We start from the raw sequence: 18,928 nt of genomic DNA on the forward strand, positions 1-18,928 counted from the left end.
AAGAACTGCAAGAACCTCTCATACCATTTTCTTCACAAAAGGCTGAACTCCTGCAGTTGTAAGCTTGAAGCAAAAAATACTCTATTTTAATGAATGACTCAATTTCCCTGGAAGGAATATAAATTTTTTATCACTTTTTTACCATGTTATGCATTAGAGATCTTGATGAGGCTTGGTGAACAGCGGTGTGATAAAGTTGTGGAATAATTTGCATAATTTGAGCTTCTTCCATATATAGACTATTGATGTTATCTCCTTTAGACTAGGTGTAAGAATGTCATCATCAATAACTTGGTGCAAAAAAAAAGAGAAAAGACAAGAAAAGAGACTACTTGTGTTAAACTTTTGCTCCCACATGTTGTATTTCAGGCTGTTTGTAGCACAAGTGACATTCTGGAGAGAAAGCTGACATTATTATGGATAAGGATGCCAAATACTGGAGAATAAATCATAATAGGTTTGCCCACATGTTGTGGAAATTCTACAAATCCTAATAGAGATTGTAATAAATAATTTCTAACTTTATCCTTATAGCATGAAAATTATTTTACACAATTTAGCAGAAAAATAACTACATCTGTTAGGGGGGATGAAATTATTTTAAAAATGTGTACTAACCTTGCTGTACAAGTGTGAAAACCCTTAATAAAATTCTTTTCACCTCCTGATTTCTGTATTCAGTCTTTTTGAGTTCACACCTACCATAAATTATAATGAATCTAATGAATCTTACATAAAACTCAGCTGTCCTGCTAGGATTTTTCCTGACTTTTCTTTTGTTATATGATGAAGGAATGCATGCAATTCTGAGAGCCGCTACATATCTGTGCTTGAATATACTTAAGAATTTTGACATTGTATTAAAAACAGCTTCACTAACACTGGCTGTGTGCAAAAACAAGGAATTTAACTTTGATTTTAACTGCTTGTACACACATCAAGTATAAGTAAACATTAGATTAAATAATATAAAACATAGAAGTATGCACAGGACATTTTTTTATGCAAACAGAAGAGAAAGAAAAGAAAGGTAGGTTGTAGTAGTGCAAGTGTGCATGTTTATTTCACAGGAGAGTAGCTGACCACTCAGGTTGTAATGTGTTCATTGTAACTAGCAGAGAGACAGCAAACAGGAAGCAACTGTTATGCCATCATTAGATCCAAGTCTATTGAACCAAATGGAGGTACTGACACCTTGATAATATGGGGTGATATTATATTTATTATATTATATTATATTATATTATATTATATTATATTATATTATATTATATTATATTATATTATATTATGCTGCCATCATGCAAACATTAAAAAATATTACAGTGTATTACTGTTTACATCCACTGGGGGCAGTAACGCACACAAACAACATCAATGCTGCTATATTTCTAACAGACAAAGAAGGTTGCCTGCAATGCAAACGGTTTTCAGGGAACGATGAAGTTCACTTGCATTAATACCGACTTTCGTTAGGTTCCGTTTTGTTTTTCCTGACGGTTGACAACAATGGAGCTGGTGTGGTGAGTAACGTTGAGTCTGAGGCTTTGAGACAGTCGGAGGAATTCATCTACATGCTGAACTCACTCACTGAATATTGTACTTTTATGGCTGTATGAAACCAGAGCAAACATTTTGAGACTGGAAGAGGCAAAAGGAAAGTTATTAAGAACACATACGTTATGTGTTTGACAGACGGTTGAAATGCGTTGTTCTAATGAATAGAACGAAACTCTTACTCTTCAGTGACGAGATGAACTTGTATTGTAGATTAGCAATACAATTGTCATGAAAAGCTGCTTTAAAAACAAAGTCAAGGCTTGATTTATAACAAATAAAACAATACAAGTATCAGTTTTAATGCTATGGTACATTAAAAAAAATTAACATTATTACAGTATACATTTGCCATACACTAATTTATGCACTGCCAGTGGTTATTCTGTTGCTTATAGTTTATGAATTGAAGGGTTTTTATAACGGAATGCTATATTGTGGCCTACACAAACATGAGTAAAACTGCTGACTTGTCTGTTATCCAACAGGCTGTCAATGGCACACACCACAAATTCGGTGCAGCAATCCACAAGGTCATTTTAGAGCTAAGATCCATGCTTCCCTTGGTTAACAAGCTTTATGAAGACGCTATTTCACTTTACACCTTTTTAGGACCTGGCTCCTGCACACACTGGTGAAAGAACCAACAATTAACAGAAGTCAATTATTTAAATATAACATTGTGTGTAATGAGTCTTTATTCAATGAGTTTATATAATTTGACGTACTAAATGAAATCAAATTTTGGCTTTATTCTAAATTTATTAAAATGCACATGTGTATTGACTTAACTCAGTTGTAATTCATCTTATTCAGAAATATTCTTCCATTGCACAAATTCGTAAATGTTTGTTTTCTAGCTAAAGTAATTTAGGGAGTTACTGATTACTTCATTAGTTAGATAATTAAATGTTACTTTCAACTTCCTTTTAATGACAGGGATGATGACGCGCCTCCTGACGGTCCTTTCTTCACCAGAGACCTCTATGACAAACATTCACTCGCACCACCCATTAAAGAGCTTTGGGCCTTTCTTCAAAGGTTTGCTTGCAAAACCTGAATCGCTATGCTAATAAAGAACTTCATGTGCACTTTTTTTTGCTGTTGTAAAGTTAACCAGCAAGTGTTTCATTCATCTTTTTTTAACATAATTATTTCTAGTGCTGCAGAGAACACCGACGTAAATCAAGAGTGTGAGGAGTCTGCGGAAGACCGCAGTGGTCCTTCCCGAAAAAATGCTGCAAAGTTAAAAGGCAGCCAAGCGTCCACCTGGGAGAGCTGTGACAGTGATGGCAGTGATTCTGAGAAACCAAAAAAGAGCAAGAGAGAGAGAACGTCCTGTAATAGGACTGAGACGGAGATGGATGTTGCTTATCCTGAACCCAGACTGCCCTATTCCTGCTTGTCCAGCCTGTCCACCAAAGATCAGAAAATCTATGTTGGTTATTTGATGAACACGAAGAGCAGGAGTCTTCCAAAGGTACAAGCTTTCTCCATGAGCTGATATTTGAGGTACTTCAGACCTGTTTATTGTTTTGATGTTCACATAATTTTGGTCTATAATTTACTCTGTTTCAGAACTTAATATTGCGAATAAACAATGAAGTTGTCCAGTTCACAAAGTACCTGCAGGATGTTGCTAAAATATGTGCTGAGGACTACAACTTCATAACACAAGGAGCTATGCAGTACACAGAGGTACTTGAATGTAAAGGCTTGTATTTACTATAATCTGTTAGGGCTGGACAATATGGCTGTAAAACATATCAATATATAAGCGTTTCATATCAGTTGATAGCAATAATTGTCAATATCCATAATTATTGATTGGTTTTTGTTTTAAATTTCTGGAATGCTGCCATACTTGTGGTATGACCTTTTCTGTTTTATTCAGTTTTCACTTAATGCTGTTGTTTTTTTGTGTGTTTTTTTTAAGAAGTTGTTAGGCACGGTGGCAAAATCTGAAACTGTTGCTGCACAAGTTACTCAAGAGGTTGTTGCTAGGTAACCAAAGAGTGAGTTAGTTGATGCCACTCACCTTGCTTAGCTTGCCGTGAGAGGTTGAGCAGTTAAATATGAGAGGCCCCATGGGCCAAAACTTACAAACTCTCTTACACGTACTGTCAAACTCTCATACATTCACTATCAAACTTTCTTACATTTACTATCAAACTCTCTTACACATACTGTCAAACTATCAAACTCTCTCACATTCACAGTCAAACTCTCTTACACTCAAACTCTCACATTCACAGTCAAACTCTCACAATCACAGTCAAACTCTTACACGTACTATCAAACTTACATTCAGTCAAACTCTCTTATACTCAAGAGAGTTTGTAAGAGAGTTTGACAGTAAATGTAAACTGTCAAACTCTCTTACAGAGTTTGATTGCAACGGAAGTTAACTTAAAATTTCAGTTTCTGATTGGACCCCAGGCAGGAGTGGGCAGGTTTTCACGGACAGAAAAATAGCTGAGCGGCAGCGACTCACAGAGGCAACTAATATTTTAAACGACATCTACAGTAATGTCAGCATTATCAGAAGTGTTTAGAAGCCGACAGCCAGCATCGGAAACCCCATCTATCAGTGGGATAAAGCTAGCCGCCTCTTCGGAAATGGCAGTAAAGCCAGCCTGCACTCGATTTTAATGTGCGTGACGGCACAAGTTATGGCGCTCTCTTTTCAAAAATAAAAGCGCATCTCCGGTTTATGTTTGTTTCACACGTCAAGTTTCCGGCAGCTATAAGAGGCTAAAGCTTTGTGTTAATTAATTTGCAAAACGACATTATGTATCTGAAAAAATTTTTCATATATTGTGTAGGCAAAAAATCCTGTAAAGCACATATGTGCAACCTCAGTTAAAATTGGTCTTATAGGTGTCCCTGCGTCATCCTGAAGTGAGAGAAGTATTGTTTATGTAATCTGAAAGATTTTTTGCATGTCAAATGTCAGCAATTTTGATAGAGGTAGCACATATGGGGTAAGGTCTATGGACCTTACCACAGAGGCTGTGTTTCATTAGCTAATGCCGTTTTTTAACTACCACGTGCGTGACCATCTCACAAACACAAGCCACAGTAGAAAACGCATGCTAATGTAAATTGTGGACTAGCAGACCGGCAGAAAATTTTTGCGTTAGGACTCGAAAAAGAATGGTTCTCCACTGTCAGTGGGGTATCTGTACAGGCGATGTCAGGTATCCTGATCGTATTTGTGGAACTAAATTCACAGATTTTCAAAATCTGAAATGGAAAGTCTTGCTTGGATCAAAGCTTGTGCACGACCGCATTTGCAGCTCAACCGTCGTAGGATCAATAAGAACAAAGGAGTATATGCTGGTGTAAGTATTATTGCTTTGCTTTCTTTGTGCTTAGTGAATGACAAAAATAAAGTCAATAATAAACACATCCATTGTGAAAACCTTTTAGCCAAGTTGCAGCATAATGGCAGTACCGATACAACTTCTACACAGTGAAGCCTGTCTGTTACAGTCTTACGTTAGCTGACCAGATCTGTTTGCAATATGTACCGTATCTGACATACATTAAAGATTTTATTTTATCTGAAAAGGCTTTTTACTAAACTGTAATCGTGTTAGCCACGCTACCACCGAGTACCGTGTATTGGGCCTAGGCACATTCGAACATTTGCCAACAACAGAAATCAGATTCAAAAGAAACCCTCAAAACAATGAATGCCCGACTTACCCAGCCTTGCAAGAACAATAGGCATCAGTGATCTTGTCCACAGCTATATTTATGCTGATGGTGTGAGGATCTGCTGTTTTCCTCATCGACCGGTCACATTAAGCTGTGACGTGCACAATGTTGGAGGCATTGCGTGGCTCAAACACCTTGATGTCATCCAAAAAAGATGACATGAACTTGTTGGTTCCCCTGTCCATTGTCATGGCTGATATTTTTTGAAAATCCGGCAGAAATGCTACACTAATCGACTCAGAAATACTCTGCAGAGAGTCAGTCGAAATGAAAGATGCCATGTTTACACATAGAAACTAAGCTCCGCGAGGCTTTGTTTGTGAGACATGAAGTCACGTGGGATTTTCGAGAGGCGTTTCTGGGCGGAGCTTGGTAAGGTCCATGTAAGAAAGTTTGATAGTGAATGTAAGAGAGTTTGATAGTGCGTGTAAGAGAGTTTGTAAGTTTTGGCCCTTGGGGCCTCTCATAGTTGAAGCCTTTCCTTTGCCGTCATCCCCCAGAATGCTGTGCGCTTCTGGATCAGAGTTCAATGAATATTGTATAAATTGTATATTGAATATTCCATCATATGTATTATCTATTGATATTAACCAGGTGTCTATCACAATATATATATTGATATTGATTTATTATTCAGCCTTGGGATCAATACTGTGTGGAAAAGTCCACAAAGAAACTCTAAATGTTTTTCAGGAGTTTTTTACAGCGTGTTTAGAGTCTGTGAAGGCACTTCCTCAGTTCTACCAGATCCATGAAGTGACCAGTTTGACAGGAGGAACGTTTAATCCAGGGCTGGCACTGACATTTGAGAAGCAGCTGCTGGCAATGGTAATATATTCCTGAACTAATCTCAGAAATATTAGCTTGTATCATTATCTTCTTTCGTTACACAAAGTTCTCACTTCAAGTTTTGAACTGCAGAATCAGCCTTGTGTTGATTAACTTTGTCTCTTTCCACATTTGCACCCATTATGTCTCCAGGGCACTGTGAATATCACCGACCACAAGATGGTGCCTGCTGATGCACAGCTTGCATCCGATTATCACAGTGTTTCATCAGCGAATCCTCCAGCTAAGAAAGCCGAGGACAAGCATGCTGTAAGCAAATTGTCTCACTTGTTTTAATTGCTGCATTAGAACAAGCGGAGATGTTTTACTGCTGGAATTGAATTCCTGATTGCGTGTCTGTTGTTAACCGCTTTTACTCCCCTGCATTCTTCAAAACAGACACCAGAGGGTGCTGATGTCTTAATTTGTCTAACCTGTGTTTCTGAAAGAAACGTCTTGTGTTGCACAGAGCCCATTTAGTTACTAAACACCAACATTTAAATTAGTTTGAATACTTTGACAATTTGCTCTTGATTTACCCCACAGAGGCTCAGCAGTGACGGAAATGCAGAAAAACTGTGTGCTTATTATGAACCTCATGTCTGTCTGACACGAGACGCCTTGGTGAGGCTGCTGGACAACCACGGCCCAGACTTTGGGGACCAATGGGAACTGCCTGTTTTGGTAAAAATAACACCAGGAAAAGGTGTGTTCAATGTTTCAGATGCAATGTGTACGCTTACTGCAAAATGCCCTCTTATTTTACCCAATTTAACATGGTTGTTACAGCACAGCATAGTCTAAATAACACTTGTAAAGACGAATTTTGAATATGGCTGAGATGTCAAGGTGATCTCAGATTCCTGTAAAGAATGAAAGGTGTGGGAAAAAATACATTACACATCAGGAGCATGTTGTGCTTCCTTTGTTGAGTGTTTTGCTAACATACTTAATTTTGTAGATGTTAATTTAAAAGCATTAAGAGCAGAGTGCCTTATTCCATGTTTTCTGTGTTCTCTAAATGGCTTACAGGACTTCTTAGGACTTTTTAAAAAAAACTTTCTATTTGCTTCCCTTTACAGATTTGTTAATTGCATACTTGTAGTTAAAGGAAAAGTTAGAAACAAAACAGTTAAAGAGGCTAGCACAAAAAAGAAAGATGTTAATTTTACCCAGTAAAAGATGAGACATCACCACTAAAAGGCTAGATAAAACAAATAAATGTTTCTTTCAGTGCAATTTTTGAATGTACTTAAAACAAAAAGTGAGCTAAGTGTTTATTATATTTTGAATTCTAATCCAAAGATGTGTGGGGAAAAAAAAAAAAAAAACATGGCTGCCTTACCAAATTGTGTTCAATTGATTAATGTTTATCTCTGAACACTTTTTCCAGGCAGCAGTAAAAGGAAGACTGTGTACATAGACTCGCCTCTCCTGAAGCGTGAAGTGACAATAAGAGAGAGGAGTCACATCTATCATGAAGAAAGTCTGAAGCTCTCCATCATGACAAATGGAAGTAAAAAAGTCTTCCATTTAATGACCGAGCGGCCCGCATCTGAGCAGCAGCCCACACAGGTGAGCCAATGAGAAAGTAGGCATTATCCAGGACATAGTATGAAATATGTAATCGTTTCTTTAATGATGCTCTTCTTATCATTAGGAGGCCTCCATGAGAGGTTGTCTGTCTGTTGAAAACAAAGGTCTTGACTTTGAGGTGGACCTGACTGACCTGGAGACTTTTGGAGAAACTACGACTAAAACGCCACGGACAAAAAAAGCACAGAGCCAGCGGGATGAAGAAGGTCAAAGCAGTGGATCTTCAAGAACCCCAGCTGTGACCAAGCCAAAAGATTCCAATGAAACGCTCAAAGTTAGCAGCTTTTCACAGGGAGGAATTAACTCTGCTTCTAAAAACAAAAAAAATACCAGAACAGAAACAAGTCAGCTGATGGTGAGCGAGCCTGAGTTGCAAAAGACTGAATCGTCCGGCTCTGACCAAAAATGTGATAAAGAGGAAGGTTTTACGGCAGATTCAGATGATGAGAAGCTGATCATTGATGAGCCTGGTTATCCAGTAGCATTGCCCACAAATCAGTCAGAACCCTTGACTACAACATGCTCTGCAGACTCCTCAGTTACATCTTCCGTTCAGTCCACCCCTGCAAAAACGGTCTCCTCTCCACCTTGTAAGCATACAAGGTCTAAACGAACCACCAGACAAACAAAAGCACCCGAGGATCAACTAGGCGAGATCCTGCGCATGCAAACAGCCATGTTCAAGTCCGGCAGTGAACCAGCTCCTGCCGTTAAGTCCCCAAGCCGCTGTGTGGGACCCCAGCTCAACCCTCATACAACGTCCCTGGTTAAACCGTGTGTGTCATCATATTTAGAAAGACACCAGAACGAAGATGCCGAGAGCCCTGTTGTTCCTGAATTTGCATCTGTTAACATCAGTCCTACAGAGCGCAAAAGTTAGTGCTGGTTTGCTTTGGTTTTGGTTGGTTTAAGCTGTGTTTGTGGAACTTTAATAACGTGCAACTTTTTGTTGATCCTGCTCAGAAATACTTTCAGAAAACCTTCAGGCTTGTGCAGAAGATGAACAAGACTATGAAGCTCCAGTGGAGGGGAATCTGCTTTATAAGCTTTACAGTCTGCAAGACCTCCTGGTGATGGTGCGCAGCTCTGTGTCTCTGACCCATACAAGAAAAGTAGGGAACAACCAGAACCAGGTGGGTTCATAATAACAAAGCTTTAGATTTGGTTTCCAAAGGTTTTTTTTTTTTTTACTTTTTCTTTGTTTTACTTTTTCTCATTTTACAAGCATAAACTTATTTTTATTTTATCAGTATTTTATTTCATAAGACTACACAACAGCACATAAATGAAGTAGAAGCAAAATATGAATGAATATTTTTCAGTGGCAAGCTGTTCATGTTTTTTTTTGTGTTTTATTAATATTTGATTTCATGTTAAATGTTATCTATGCTTTAAAGTTAACCTGACAGGGATTGTGAATGGAAATTACAAGCTAGAGCTACATTTGTAACATGTATTTTGATATTTTTTAAATTTCTGCCATACGCATACAGAAACAAATTTATGGTAACAGCTCCATACTATCTTCTGTGTTCTCTCCTAACAGCATGTGCCAGTTCATGTTTTACCCAAGTTGGAGTACCAGCTTTCTTACGGTGTTGAATGTCTAACAAACAGCGAGGCATGCCAGCTGTGGACGGAGACGTCGCTTCACTCCAGCACAGCGCCTTACATTGGTAAAAAAAAGCAAAACAAAAAACACTCAAACCAAGACAAGGGATCGTCCTATTTTGGGGGTGGGGGGCTAGTACTTATTTTCTTCAAAATAAGTATTGGAAAAATTGCTCAAGTAATGTTTGAAAATGTTTTCCCTCCTCCGCCGTGTCCATTGGTAACCATGAGACAAATCCTCCCACAAACCATCAGAATAGTCATTTGATGACTCACTCTGCTGCTGTGGTTGTGTAATTGTGAAGTTTACTCTGTTGCCATAGCTATGACCATATCTTCAATTACAAAGGGTGGAATTTGCAAAGCTAAGCTGAATGTTGTTTTGGGGTTTAGGTACAGTACTAATGCATATTTTCAGCCAGCATCTTGCTTGCCTGTAGCTTAAAAGGAAGGGGACCACTCCTTCCATTCTTCTTCACTTGTCTTGACTTATGTAGGCGTGGTCTGGTAATGCTACCTGTCTAGTAGATAGAATGGGTTTCTTTTCTAAAGGAAAAGAAAATATTAGTTTTTTAAGAATTGGTTCACCCACTATATTGTATATAAAATAGTCGCCGACAAAACTGTGGTAACATTTCAGCTAAGTGGAATATTAGAAAGCATCTCCTTGGTTATAAGGTTGTGCAACACAATCAACTAAGGAAAAGCTTCCTTCTTTGCTGGGTGGGTTCTAGTTTATCATGTGGTAGGTCTTGTGGCATTCCACATGGTTGGAGACTCTATAAACACTCCATAACTGGAGGCGTTGTGGAAAGAAGCACTACTTAGTTGCAGTCAGCTTGGGGAAAAAAGGGGGATGGAGAAATGATATGCAATCATTGTAACCATTTCATTCTCTCTCTTTGGCCCTGCAGCTCACATCAATGCACACACATCTAAAGTTGCTCTGCTGAGGAAGTTGCCTGATGACTGGATGCAGAACATCTCCTGTGGGTTCAAGTGAGTGTTCTTACAGCAGATGTGTGCTCATGATTAGATTACCCTAATCCACTCAAAATGATTTTGTTACTTATAACCTGGAGGCGGAGATTTTGAAACTCGCTTACTTACAGGGCCCTCCTCTTGGGTGGGGGAGGGGGAGGGGTTGTACCTGTGATTGTCTTCCTGAGGCCACCATACTCTGGGGGGCCTGCGGATGTCTGGGGTTTGATCTCTTCCGTGTTTGCCCTAATATTCAGCATTCATATAGTAAAATCTTCCATACAGCCTGTACCTGTTCACTTAGTTATTCTCATGGGCATTCTGACTGACAGAGGGCACTCAGGACCAGGACTTGAGAAACAATGAAAAGACAAGAAAGTTAGTGGTTCTAATGTGACAAAATCAAGCAATGATTGCAGATACTTGTATAAACTGTGAAATGATTCATAGAAGTTGTAATCCTACTGGATTATGATGAATTGAGGTGCACTTTGTCTTTTGCCTGTGTAAAAACAAAACAAAACTGTGTTTTCTTATCTGTACTTGCTACTTGAAAACACTGACCAAAACAACAGTAATGGTATTTTGATCGTGGAACGTGTAGAACAAGGAACGCCTTGTGACGATAAAATCGCTGCTGGTCTTTTGGAAACTCTTAGTTTGAGCTGTTACAACCCAATTTAATTCTCATTATACTTTTACACTCTAAACTACAATCAGTAGGATTTATGTTGCATTACACCACTACATTTTTGCTCTCTTAGAGTTCAGTCTAAGGTGTGACTAAATTTGTCAGAGAACTTGTCAGGAAATGCTACAGGCAGCAGTGTGTGGGATGTGCTTCTGTCTCTCTGTTGCCACATTGATGATGATTGTGACACTGCTGTGTTGAGTAATTAGGCTGGAGAGCACTGACCTGCAGCTTTTGGTGGAATCACAGTTAGCATCACATGCAGCTGTCATGCTCTTGAGTTTGTCATCTCAGTGTTGAAATTGCTATCCAAGCCTAAATTATACAGAGGAAAGAAATGGTAATTTCTTTTCTGTTCACAGGCCTTCCAAGTCTCTGAATATTCTGCACCACCTACTGAAAAAGCTAACTGGGTAAGTTATTTCCCTCACCTTGGTTTAAATTGTAGATTAGTAGCAAATGTTTAAACCTGTTGCACGATTCTGAGTTGCAAATTAAAATGACTTTGCACATATAACACCAAGCAAAAACTTTAAACCAAGAAGCCTTGGTCCCTTAGAAGCAAACAGCAAAGAAATTAGTCATTATTCAAGACTTTTGCACAACACTGGTTCTCTGTTCAAACTGCTGAAATATTCCCACATTCAGCCTTTCAGCCTCAGGGAGAACTTATGGCATTATTCTTAGCCCTTCTTTTATTTGTTTCACAACGGGTTGCTCAACCCGCTGCTTTCTTTAGGCGCCGTACGTTCCCATCATCACTCAGCCCAGAAACAAAGCAAAATAAGAAATCTGTGCAAGGTCAGAACATGTTTCTCTGTGAAAGCCCTGTCTAAACTACACTGACCTCCGTTTGTTTGTCAGGTTGGACGAAGGTCAGTACTTGATCGTGCACAAAACTGGAGAGGCTTTTGTTACTCTGCTGAAAGCAGGATGTGAAAAAGTGAGTCGAGGAGCTTACAACCTGCAGCAGAACCACAGCTCTGTTCCTCAGCCACCAAAGTTGGGTATTGTGCCTTGGATACCCGTTGATCCGGCTGTGGTCCTTCCTTTCCACCAGCAACACGGCCGAGTTCCCTGTACTTTTCCTCCAAATACCTTTCAAAAGGTGAGTAATCAGTTAAATTCCCACAAAAATAAATAACAGTGTTGGAGGAAAAATCCTCTTCATTGGGATTTTACAGGATAGCTCTATTTAATGTAGTACATAAATATGAGGGGAACAAAGAATGTTATTTATTTATTTTTTTTACAAATAAAAATACGATAATTATTGTATCGGTAAACAGACTGTGATTTAATCTCAGTATAAATTGAATTGTTCTGTGCAGACCTCAGAGGTTTGACAGAGAACTTCAATGATATCGTAAAGACCAAGGAACATGCCATGGATAAAGCAAGGTTAGGTTAGAATACAATACTTTCTTAGAACATCTCGCATAACATAGAACAGAAAACATGTAGTGATGTTGGACATGTAGTTTTTTGTAAAAAAAAAAAACCCCAAAACAAAACAAAAACAAATTGTAGAACCTTGTATTGGTTTCCTTCAACATTAATGTTATGCTCTTCTTATGTTGCTCTATTGCAGAAAGTCCCAGTTGAATGCATAAAGGTTTCTAGAGGTGTAAAGAGGTGTAATGTTTTGAAACATCAACACAATAAAGGGCTATAAATACTTTTTTTAAGTTGTTGCTGCTGGACAAAAAAAGAGACCAAACTTTTGACAATTCTTTCAACTCAGAGAGCACACTTGGTAAGTCAGTTCAAGAAACTAGAGAAACAGAAAAAGTAAAGTCCTGTTTCTTTCTGGTAGTTTGAAAAAGGTTCTTGACTGTTATCTTATCAGACAGGGCTTGTTAGACAGAGAGAATACTTTTGTTCGAGCAGTGATTATTATTGCAGACAACAGACTTTTTTTTTTTTGGTTGTTTTTGAGAATGACTTTGCTAATGCATTCTATTTCCCCATCTCTTTCAGGCAGCAAAAGATGGAAATTACAACCTCAGAGGTGGACAGAAGAAGAAGCCGAATGTCCAGAAGAACAAACAAACAAAACGTTCAGCCAGACGTAAAAAATACATTAAAAAGCTTGTTGAGAAGTCTGTTTAAAAGCCAAATCCTTCCATTTCTTGCTCAGGTTATTCTGGACCAGTGTTACTGCTTTAGGCGTTTTAACAATGATGGCAATACCAGAACACCTTCAATGTAATTTTAAGTAAATCTATTACATTTGTTGACATGTTTTATGTGCTTTGTTTAAAACTAATGTTTTGTAAAACCAGAATCAAAATAAACACAAATGTCCTTGCTGCACGATGTCATGGATCATTTTCTTTCTAATGCGGACGCTGGCAGCGTGTGGGTTATCCAAATTAAAGAGAGAGCCTCCCGAACGGGCAGACCTGAGCGCGCTGGTTTAATGTTGGAAAGTTGCAGAGCTTGAAGGCCTGACTTGTTTCAACAGAGGAACAGGGTGGAGTCATGAGGTCATGGTACAGGGAGGGGATTGAAGCAGTCTTTGCCACAAAAGTTCAGCTTTCATGCTCCGTTCTGCCTAAACTTTCCAGGGACAAATCTCTGCATCATCTCAACATCTACAAGAAAGGTAATTCTGCAGCGACATTGCTTCTTAGTGTCGAATAACCTCACATATTTAATCTAACTTTAAACAGCTGAAAGCTTAAGAGGTTTTCCAACTTCCAAAGAGACTTGGAAGGACAGGATTTTTCACATAACTTCCACTTGGCTGGCATGAGTCTCATGATGTTGATTTGCTCTGTTTGGATTCAGTTCTGGAAGTAGCTTTTGCGTGTGGGTGTGTGTGAACAGTATCAATTTATTATCCCTCAGTTAAGTTCAGAAGCATTGTTTCCAGGGTGTGTCCACTTTGGAGCTGTTGTAATGAAAGTGTAACGTGGAGCAGCAGAGACTTTAAATAGCCACCAACCACATATGAATATTTTCCATATGGATCACATATGGAAAGTTAAACAAAAAGTAATTTTTAACGTATTTAGTCAATGTACCTCTGTTGAGAAGGCATTTCTTTCAACTTAGACAATTTTATCTTCAGTCTAAGTAAACATGCCCTCTTGTTTTGTAAAGCCAAACAAGTCAGCAAGAAGATTAGAGAGGAATTTCAGCTCCAGCTTTTGTCTCTTTTTCAGAAAACTCAACATGGCTTTGGTTTCAGAGTTTCTGGGACAGCTGTCTCTCAATGTTGCGGTAATGTCAAACTTCTGTCTTGACAAATACAACTTTTTTACACAGATCAGATTCTTTATTTTCAAGCAGCAATTGCATTACTTATAAATTGATTTGCTTTGTATTGCAGCATGAACCTCTGAACCCCACCGTGGTACCCGTTAGGGACTTTGACCCAGACAGAGATGCTGCCAGAATAGAGACTGCAATCAAAACCAAAGGTAGGATGCAGCTCTTTGTGTGACTGTGTGATGGTTTTATCTCTCTTACAGAGGATTTGTCGGTGCTTGAGTCAGCTTCAGTGTGGCCACACTGGAAACTCCTCATCTGTGCCTCATAGCTGGCCGGGCTTCCTCTGTCTGCTGAATCAGAGTTATTTTTGACAGCCTGTCTGTTCCATTGTCATGTTATACATGTAAGAGAGAAAACTGTATTTCTCTTACATCAAGTAACACACTGTAAGATAAAATTACCAATTGTCAAAATAGCTGCTAATCGCTTTAAGTTAATTAAGTTTAAAATGCATATTGCAGATTGATTTACCAGAAATGGTTAATAGATTATAGAGGATAGATCAGAATAAAAGTGGGATGGTGGCCAAACTTATTCCATTTTTGTTGATCTTCACATGGAAAAGTTGAATGAATCACCCAGCAGGCTCACAGCTGTTTCCTTACAGACTGTGTACAATCTGTTCCTCCCTGCTAGGCAAAATATAAAACAACGTCAGGCTCTGACAATGAGATAAAATGTTTTGAACTTTTCAAGTCAGAAAAAAGTTATACCTTCCCAGAGCATGTCAAAACCAGATGACATTCCAAAACTAAAGTTCTTCTGTCAATGAGTGGTATCCGAAGAAGAGCTGAGTGGTTCCTCAGAACTCTGCAGATTTTGTGCATCAATATTGGTTCAGAGTGGGTCTTGTTCTACTCATATTCTCCAATTTTGGATTAAAAATTTCTGTTAAGAATGACATCATCCTCCTTACTATCGGAACCTGAGTAGAATCTATGGTTAAGAAAAAAAATAAATGCAGATTGAGTGTGACCACGTGGCCTGCTCACTGAATGACATGGATGATCTCCATCCGTAACGGATCTCTTGGTACATTTCCAAATTGCCTACCAGTTCTAAAGTAGATCGAGTCTACGTATTTTGTTTGCCTACAACTGAGGTCGATGAATTCTGATAAGACGAAAACTATGAAACTAGAAGTTTTAACATTTACAAAGTCTTTATTTTCAGATTATTTATTTCTTTTAGAAACAGAATGCAGACCTAAATTTGAGATTTGTATTTCATTGCATCCGTCACGCATATATTTAGAAAACCCTTGCGTTCTCACAAGTGTTGTATTTCTTTTTCTCAGGAGTGGATGAGCAGACCATCATCGATGTCCTAACCAAAAGATCTTACTCTCAAAGGAGAGAAATTGCTTTCGCTTATGAAAAAAGAGCTAAAAAGGTACAGTAGGTTCAGGCACAAAATCAAAGCTTGCTTTAAAGCCCTTGCGTTTCTTTTTAGTGTAACCCTGCGGGACACATTGGGATTAAAGTGACGGTGTCATTATGTTTCCAGGACATGATCACAGCTCTGAAAGCAGCATTGTCTGGCAGTCTGGAAACTGTCATCCTTGGACTGATGAAGAGCACATCCCAGTATGACGCCTCAGAGATCAGAGGATCCATCAAGGTAAACGGCCTGAATTTGATCATTGAAGGTTTCCGCTGCCCTCTAGTGGCCAAATGCCATCGTATGTTTTGGTTTTCTGTAGAAGAGTTAAGTGTGGAGGTGGATATCCCGCCAACCCTCAACTGCACCTCCACTTTTAAACTGGGTTCTGTTTAGAAAAACAGATCATGTTTAAATAAAACTATGACTCTCACCTTCTCACAGCCATATGTTCCATTGGGAAATTGATGAATATATTATATTTTTAAGAATCGCACAAAGAATTGAAATTGCCAACATGACTATCACATTTATCAAGATTAATGTGAGAATTTCTCTGTTTTTTTTTTTTTTTTAGGGTTTAGGAACAGATGAGGAAACTCTGATTGAGATCTTGTGCTCACGCAGCAATGATGAGTTGGTTGAAATCAAGAAAGTCTACAGTGACTGTGAGTTCAAAATGTATCCGCTTTTCTAGAAAACAGCTGTTGTGCAGTGATTTGGAAATGTACATCTTAGTCATGGATATTAATGCCAAAAATAACTCAAATTTTGTTTTCTAGTATTCAAGAAAGACTTGGCAAAAGATGTGGCAGGAGATACCTCTGGAAACTTTGCTAAGCTGCTTTTGGCTCTGGTGGACGTGAGTGAAAAGTACGCATTTTTTTTCATTTTGGACGCAATTCAGGTGGAACTAATAAAAGTCTTGTTTTTTTTTTTTTTTTGTTTTGTTTTGTTTGTTTTTTTCATTTCTGCACAGACGAAGAGAGACGAACCCAGTGCTATTGTAGACTATGAAAAGATAGATACAGATGCCAGAGTAAGTTTTCAATTGGTATTATGTGTTAGTTTTGATGTATGGAGATAAATTAAATAATTTTACCTTCTTCTGTTTTAGAATTGAACAAAAGTTATCACTTTAAGTAAACTTTAAAATGACAACTGCACGTCTTATTCTAGAAAAATGTGCTACTAGAAAATTGAGATTCATTCATTGACTTAATGGTTTCACGGACCATATCATAAGTTTTATCACAACAGTTATATAGAGACAATGATGGGGTTGTTGGTGATTTTTACCCCTGATATTTTTACCAGTAGGAAGTTTTGAAAAATTATTGTGGTTAGACTGGTGTTCAGGATCAGCCATATTTTATAAAACAGGGGAGAAGAACCGATTTAAATGGAGACGGAGTACTATGGAATCTTTAAAAATAGTTTACAATTTAATTATGTGAGATTTGAGCATTTGTATAAATATTGTAAAAACTCATGAATAACAAAAGTAATAAATATGCTGTGATTTAAGTATGTAGGTACTTTATGGATACAAGGTACTTTAGGCATTTAGGTGTAAAACACCTGCAGCAACTCAGTCATTTTGAATTAAACGAACAATCAGTTCATTTAATTCTGACCATGCCATCATTTATGCCATTCTTGTGTGACTATATTTGAATATATTTGACTGTATTTCCAATTTGCTTCTGATCGCAACACTGCAAATCTACTGCAGCGACGCAGTTCCCTGAGAGATTAGCGTGACAAATCGGTGTGTCCCCAAAAACGATACAGTAAGTCGCAAGCAGTGTAATGAAGTGGTTCTCCCTAATCAGGCTCTTTATGATGCTGGAGTGAAAATAAAAGGAACCGATGTCAACACCTGGATCTCCATTATGTCTCAGAGGAGCGTCCCCCACCTGCGCAAAGGTAACCACTTACCTGAGTTCTGGTTCTCTGAAGTAGATTGGGTTCTCTAAAGTCAAATATGTATAAGCATTTTTTTTCTCTTTCAGTATTTGACAAGTACAAGAGTTACAGCCCCTATGACATGCAGGAGAGTATTGTGAAGGAAGTTAAAGGAGATTTGCAGAAGTCATTTCTTGTGCTAGGTACTCTTAATCTTTTCTTTCATAATCCTCTTGAATAAGTCTTGTTAAAGCCATTAAAATATCTCAAAAGAAAACAAGTTGTTGCTTCCAACACACAGAACTGTGGATTTAATCTGTTTATGTTGCTTTTCCAGTTCAGTGCTTTGAAAACAAGCAGCTTTATTTTGCTAAAAAGCTGAATGAAGCCATGAAGGTATGTGCAATGTTGGGTTCCCCCCCCCCCTTTTCTCCTTGTTACAAATGGACTACTTTCTACTTCTAGCAATTATTTATTTCAAAAAATTTACTTTGTTACAGTCAAAACTTTCTGCAGAAAGACAAAAGAAGTCAAAGTTGGCAAAATGTGTTGCACCGGTCTTACATCAGCTACTGTATTTTAAATCAAAAGTATGGACAAGTTTAATGCTGACTCGTTCTCCTCTGCTTAGGGAAAAGGAGCCAAAGAGAAGATTGTGACCAGGATTATTGTGTCCCGCTGTGAGGTGGACCTGAAAAAGATTTGTTCTGAATACAAGGACACCTTTGGGCAGTCCCTGCAGCAGACTATCACTGTAAGCAACCTCTTACTGATTAACCGTAAAGCATTTTCTATCACCCTGCTCGTTCCTTTATCTTTCTTTTCCCTCTCTACAGGAACATACCAAAGGAGACTACCAGAAGGCAATGCTCAGCCTCTGCGGACCAGACCAGTAATAACAGCCTTTTGATATCCAAAGGGTTTTCCGATCTCTTTGTACTGGAAATATGGGCCAACAACTGCACATTACAGCACAAACATAGAAGTATGGCAGTGAAGAAGGAAAAAAAAAATTAGAACTTTAAAAATGTGCTATTTATGATTGTTATACCAGATCATTAATACATTTTCTTTTCTGGACTACTGACTCTTTGTTTTCTTTCGTCCTAACCCGCTGTTTTCATATTTTACCATCAGAGGGCGGTAAAGTTGCACAAAAGGAATATTCCTGTGTCAAGTCCCTTGCTTGCTGTCTGAATGTCTGCAGAAGAAATGCAGATATTTAGAGGCTGGCAGGAAATATTTGACCATAAATTGCATGTTTGTTTTTAATCCTGACATCCGTTTTAATCATATAATATAATTTAAGTCAAAACTGATGTAAACTGTTAACTTTTCATCGGATGAGCTTAAGATGACTAAATTTAAACTACC

General features: G+C 38.3%; 2 protein-coding genes across 4 annotated transcripts; both read left to right on the forward strand.

Moving 5' to 3' along the window:
• The first annotated feature begins 1,368 nt into the window (after positions 1-1,368).
• On the forward strand, positions 1,369-13,306 carry ice2 (interactor of little elongator complex ELL subunit 2). 3 transcript variants are annotated; one of them, XR_001776740.2, is made up of 17 exons: positions 1,369-1,523; positions 2,497-2,598; positions 2,719-3,037; positions 3,136-3,255; positions 5,974-6,108; positions 6,262-6,378; positions 6,655-6,814; positions 7,502-7,683; positions 7,769-8,579; positions 8,668-8,837; positions 9,251-9,380; positions 10,230-10,314; positions 11,350-11,400; positions 11,852-12,095; positions 12,319-12,388; positions 12,579-12,743; positions 12,968-13,089. XR_001776740.2 is itself a non-coding variant. In XM_008412272.3 (15 exons), the coding sequence occupies exons 1-15, from the start codon at positions 1,510-1,512 to the stop codon at positions 13,097-13,099; spliced, it is 2,772 nt and encodes a 923-aa protein (XP_008410494.1). In that variant the 5' UTR covers positions 1,369-1,509; the 3' UTR covers positions 13,100-13,306. The 3 variants fall into 3 exon arrangements, 1 of the variants encoding a protein (XP_008410494.1); XR_014087922.1 differs by lacking the exon at positions 12,319-12,388; XM_008412272.3 differs by lacking the exons at positions 12,319-12,388; positions 12,579-12,743 and having other exon boundaries at positions 12,968-13,306.
• A 140-nt stretch (positions 13,307-13,446) lies between these two features.
• On the forward strand, positions 13,447-18,634 carry anxa2a (annexin A2a). Its single transcript, XM_008412271.3, has 13 exons — positions 13,447-13,595; positions 14,158-14,215; positions 14,325-14,415; positions 15,564-15,658; positions 15,773-15,886; positions 16,224-16,314; positions 16,429-16,508; positions 16,626-16,685; positions 17,482-17,575; positions 17,662-17,757; positions 17,892-17,950; positions 18,186-18,308; positions 18,391-18,634. Exons 2-13 carry the CDS (start codon positions 14,168-14,170, stop codon positions 18,448-18,450), a joined length of 1,011 nt encoding a protein of 336 aa, XP_008410493.1. The 5' UTR covers positions 13,447-13,595; positions 14,158-14,167; the 3' UTR covers positions 18,451-18,634.
• The last annotated feature ends 294 nt before the right edge of the window (positions 18,635-18,928 follow it).

The sequence above is a fragment of the Poecilia reticulata genome, chromosome 6 (genome assembly GCF_904066995.2).
Source record: "Poecilia reticulata chromosome 6, P_reticulata-male-v2, whole genome shotgun sequence".
NCBI lineage: Eukaryota > Metazoa > Chordata > Actinopteri > Cyprinodontiformes > Poeciliidae > Poecilia > Poecilia reticulata.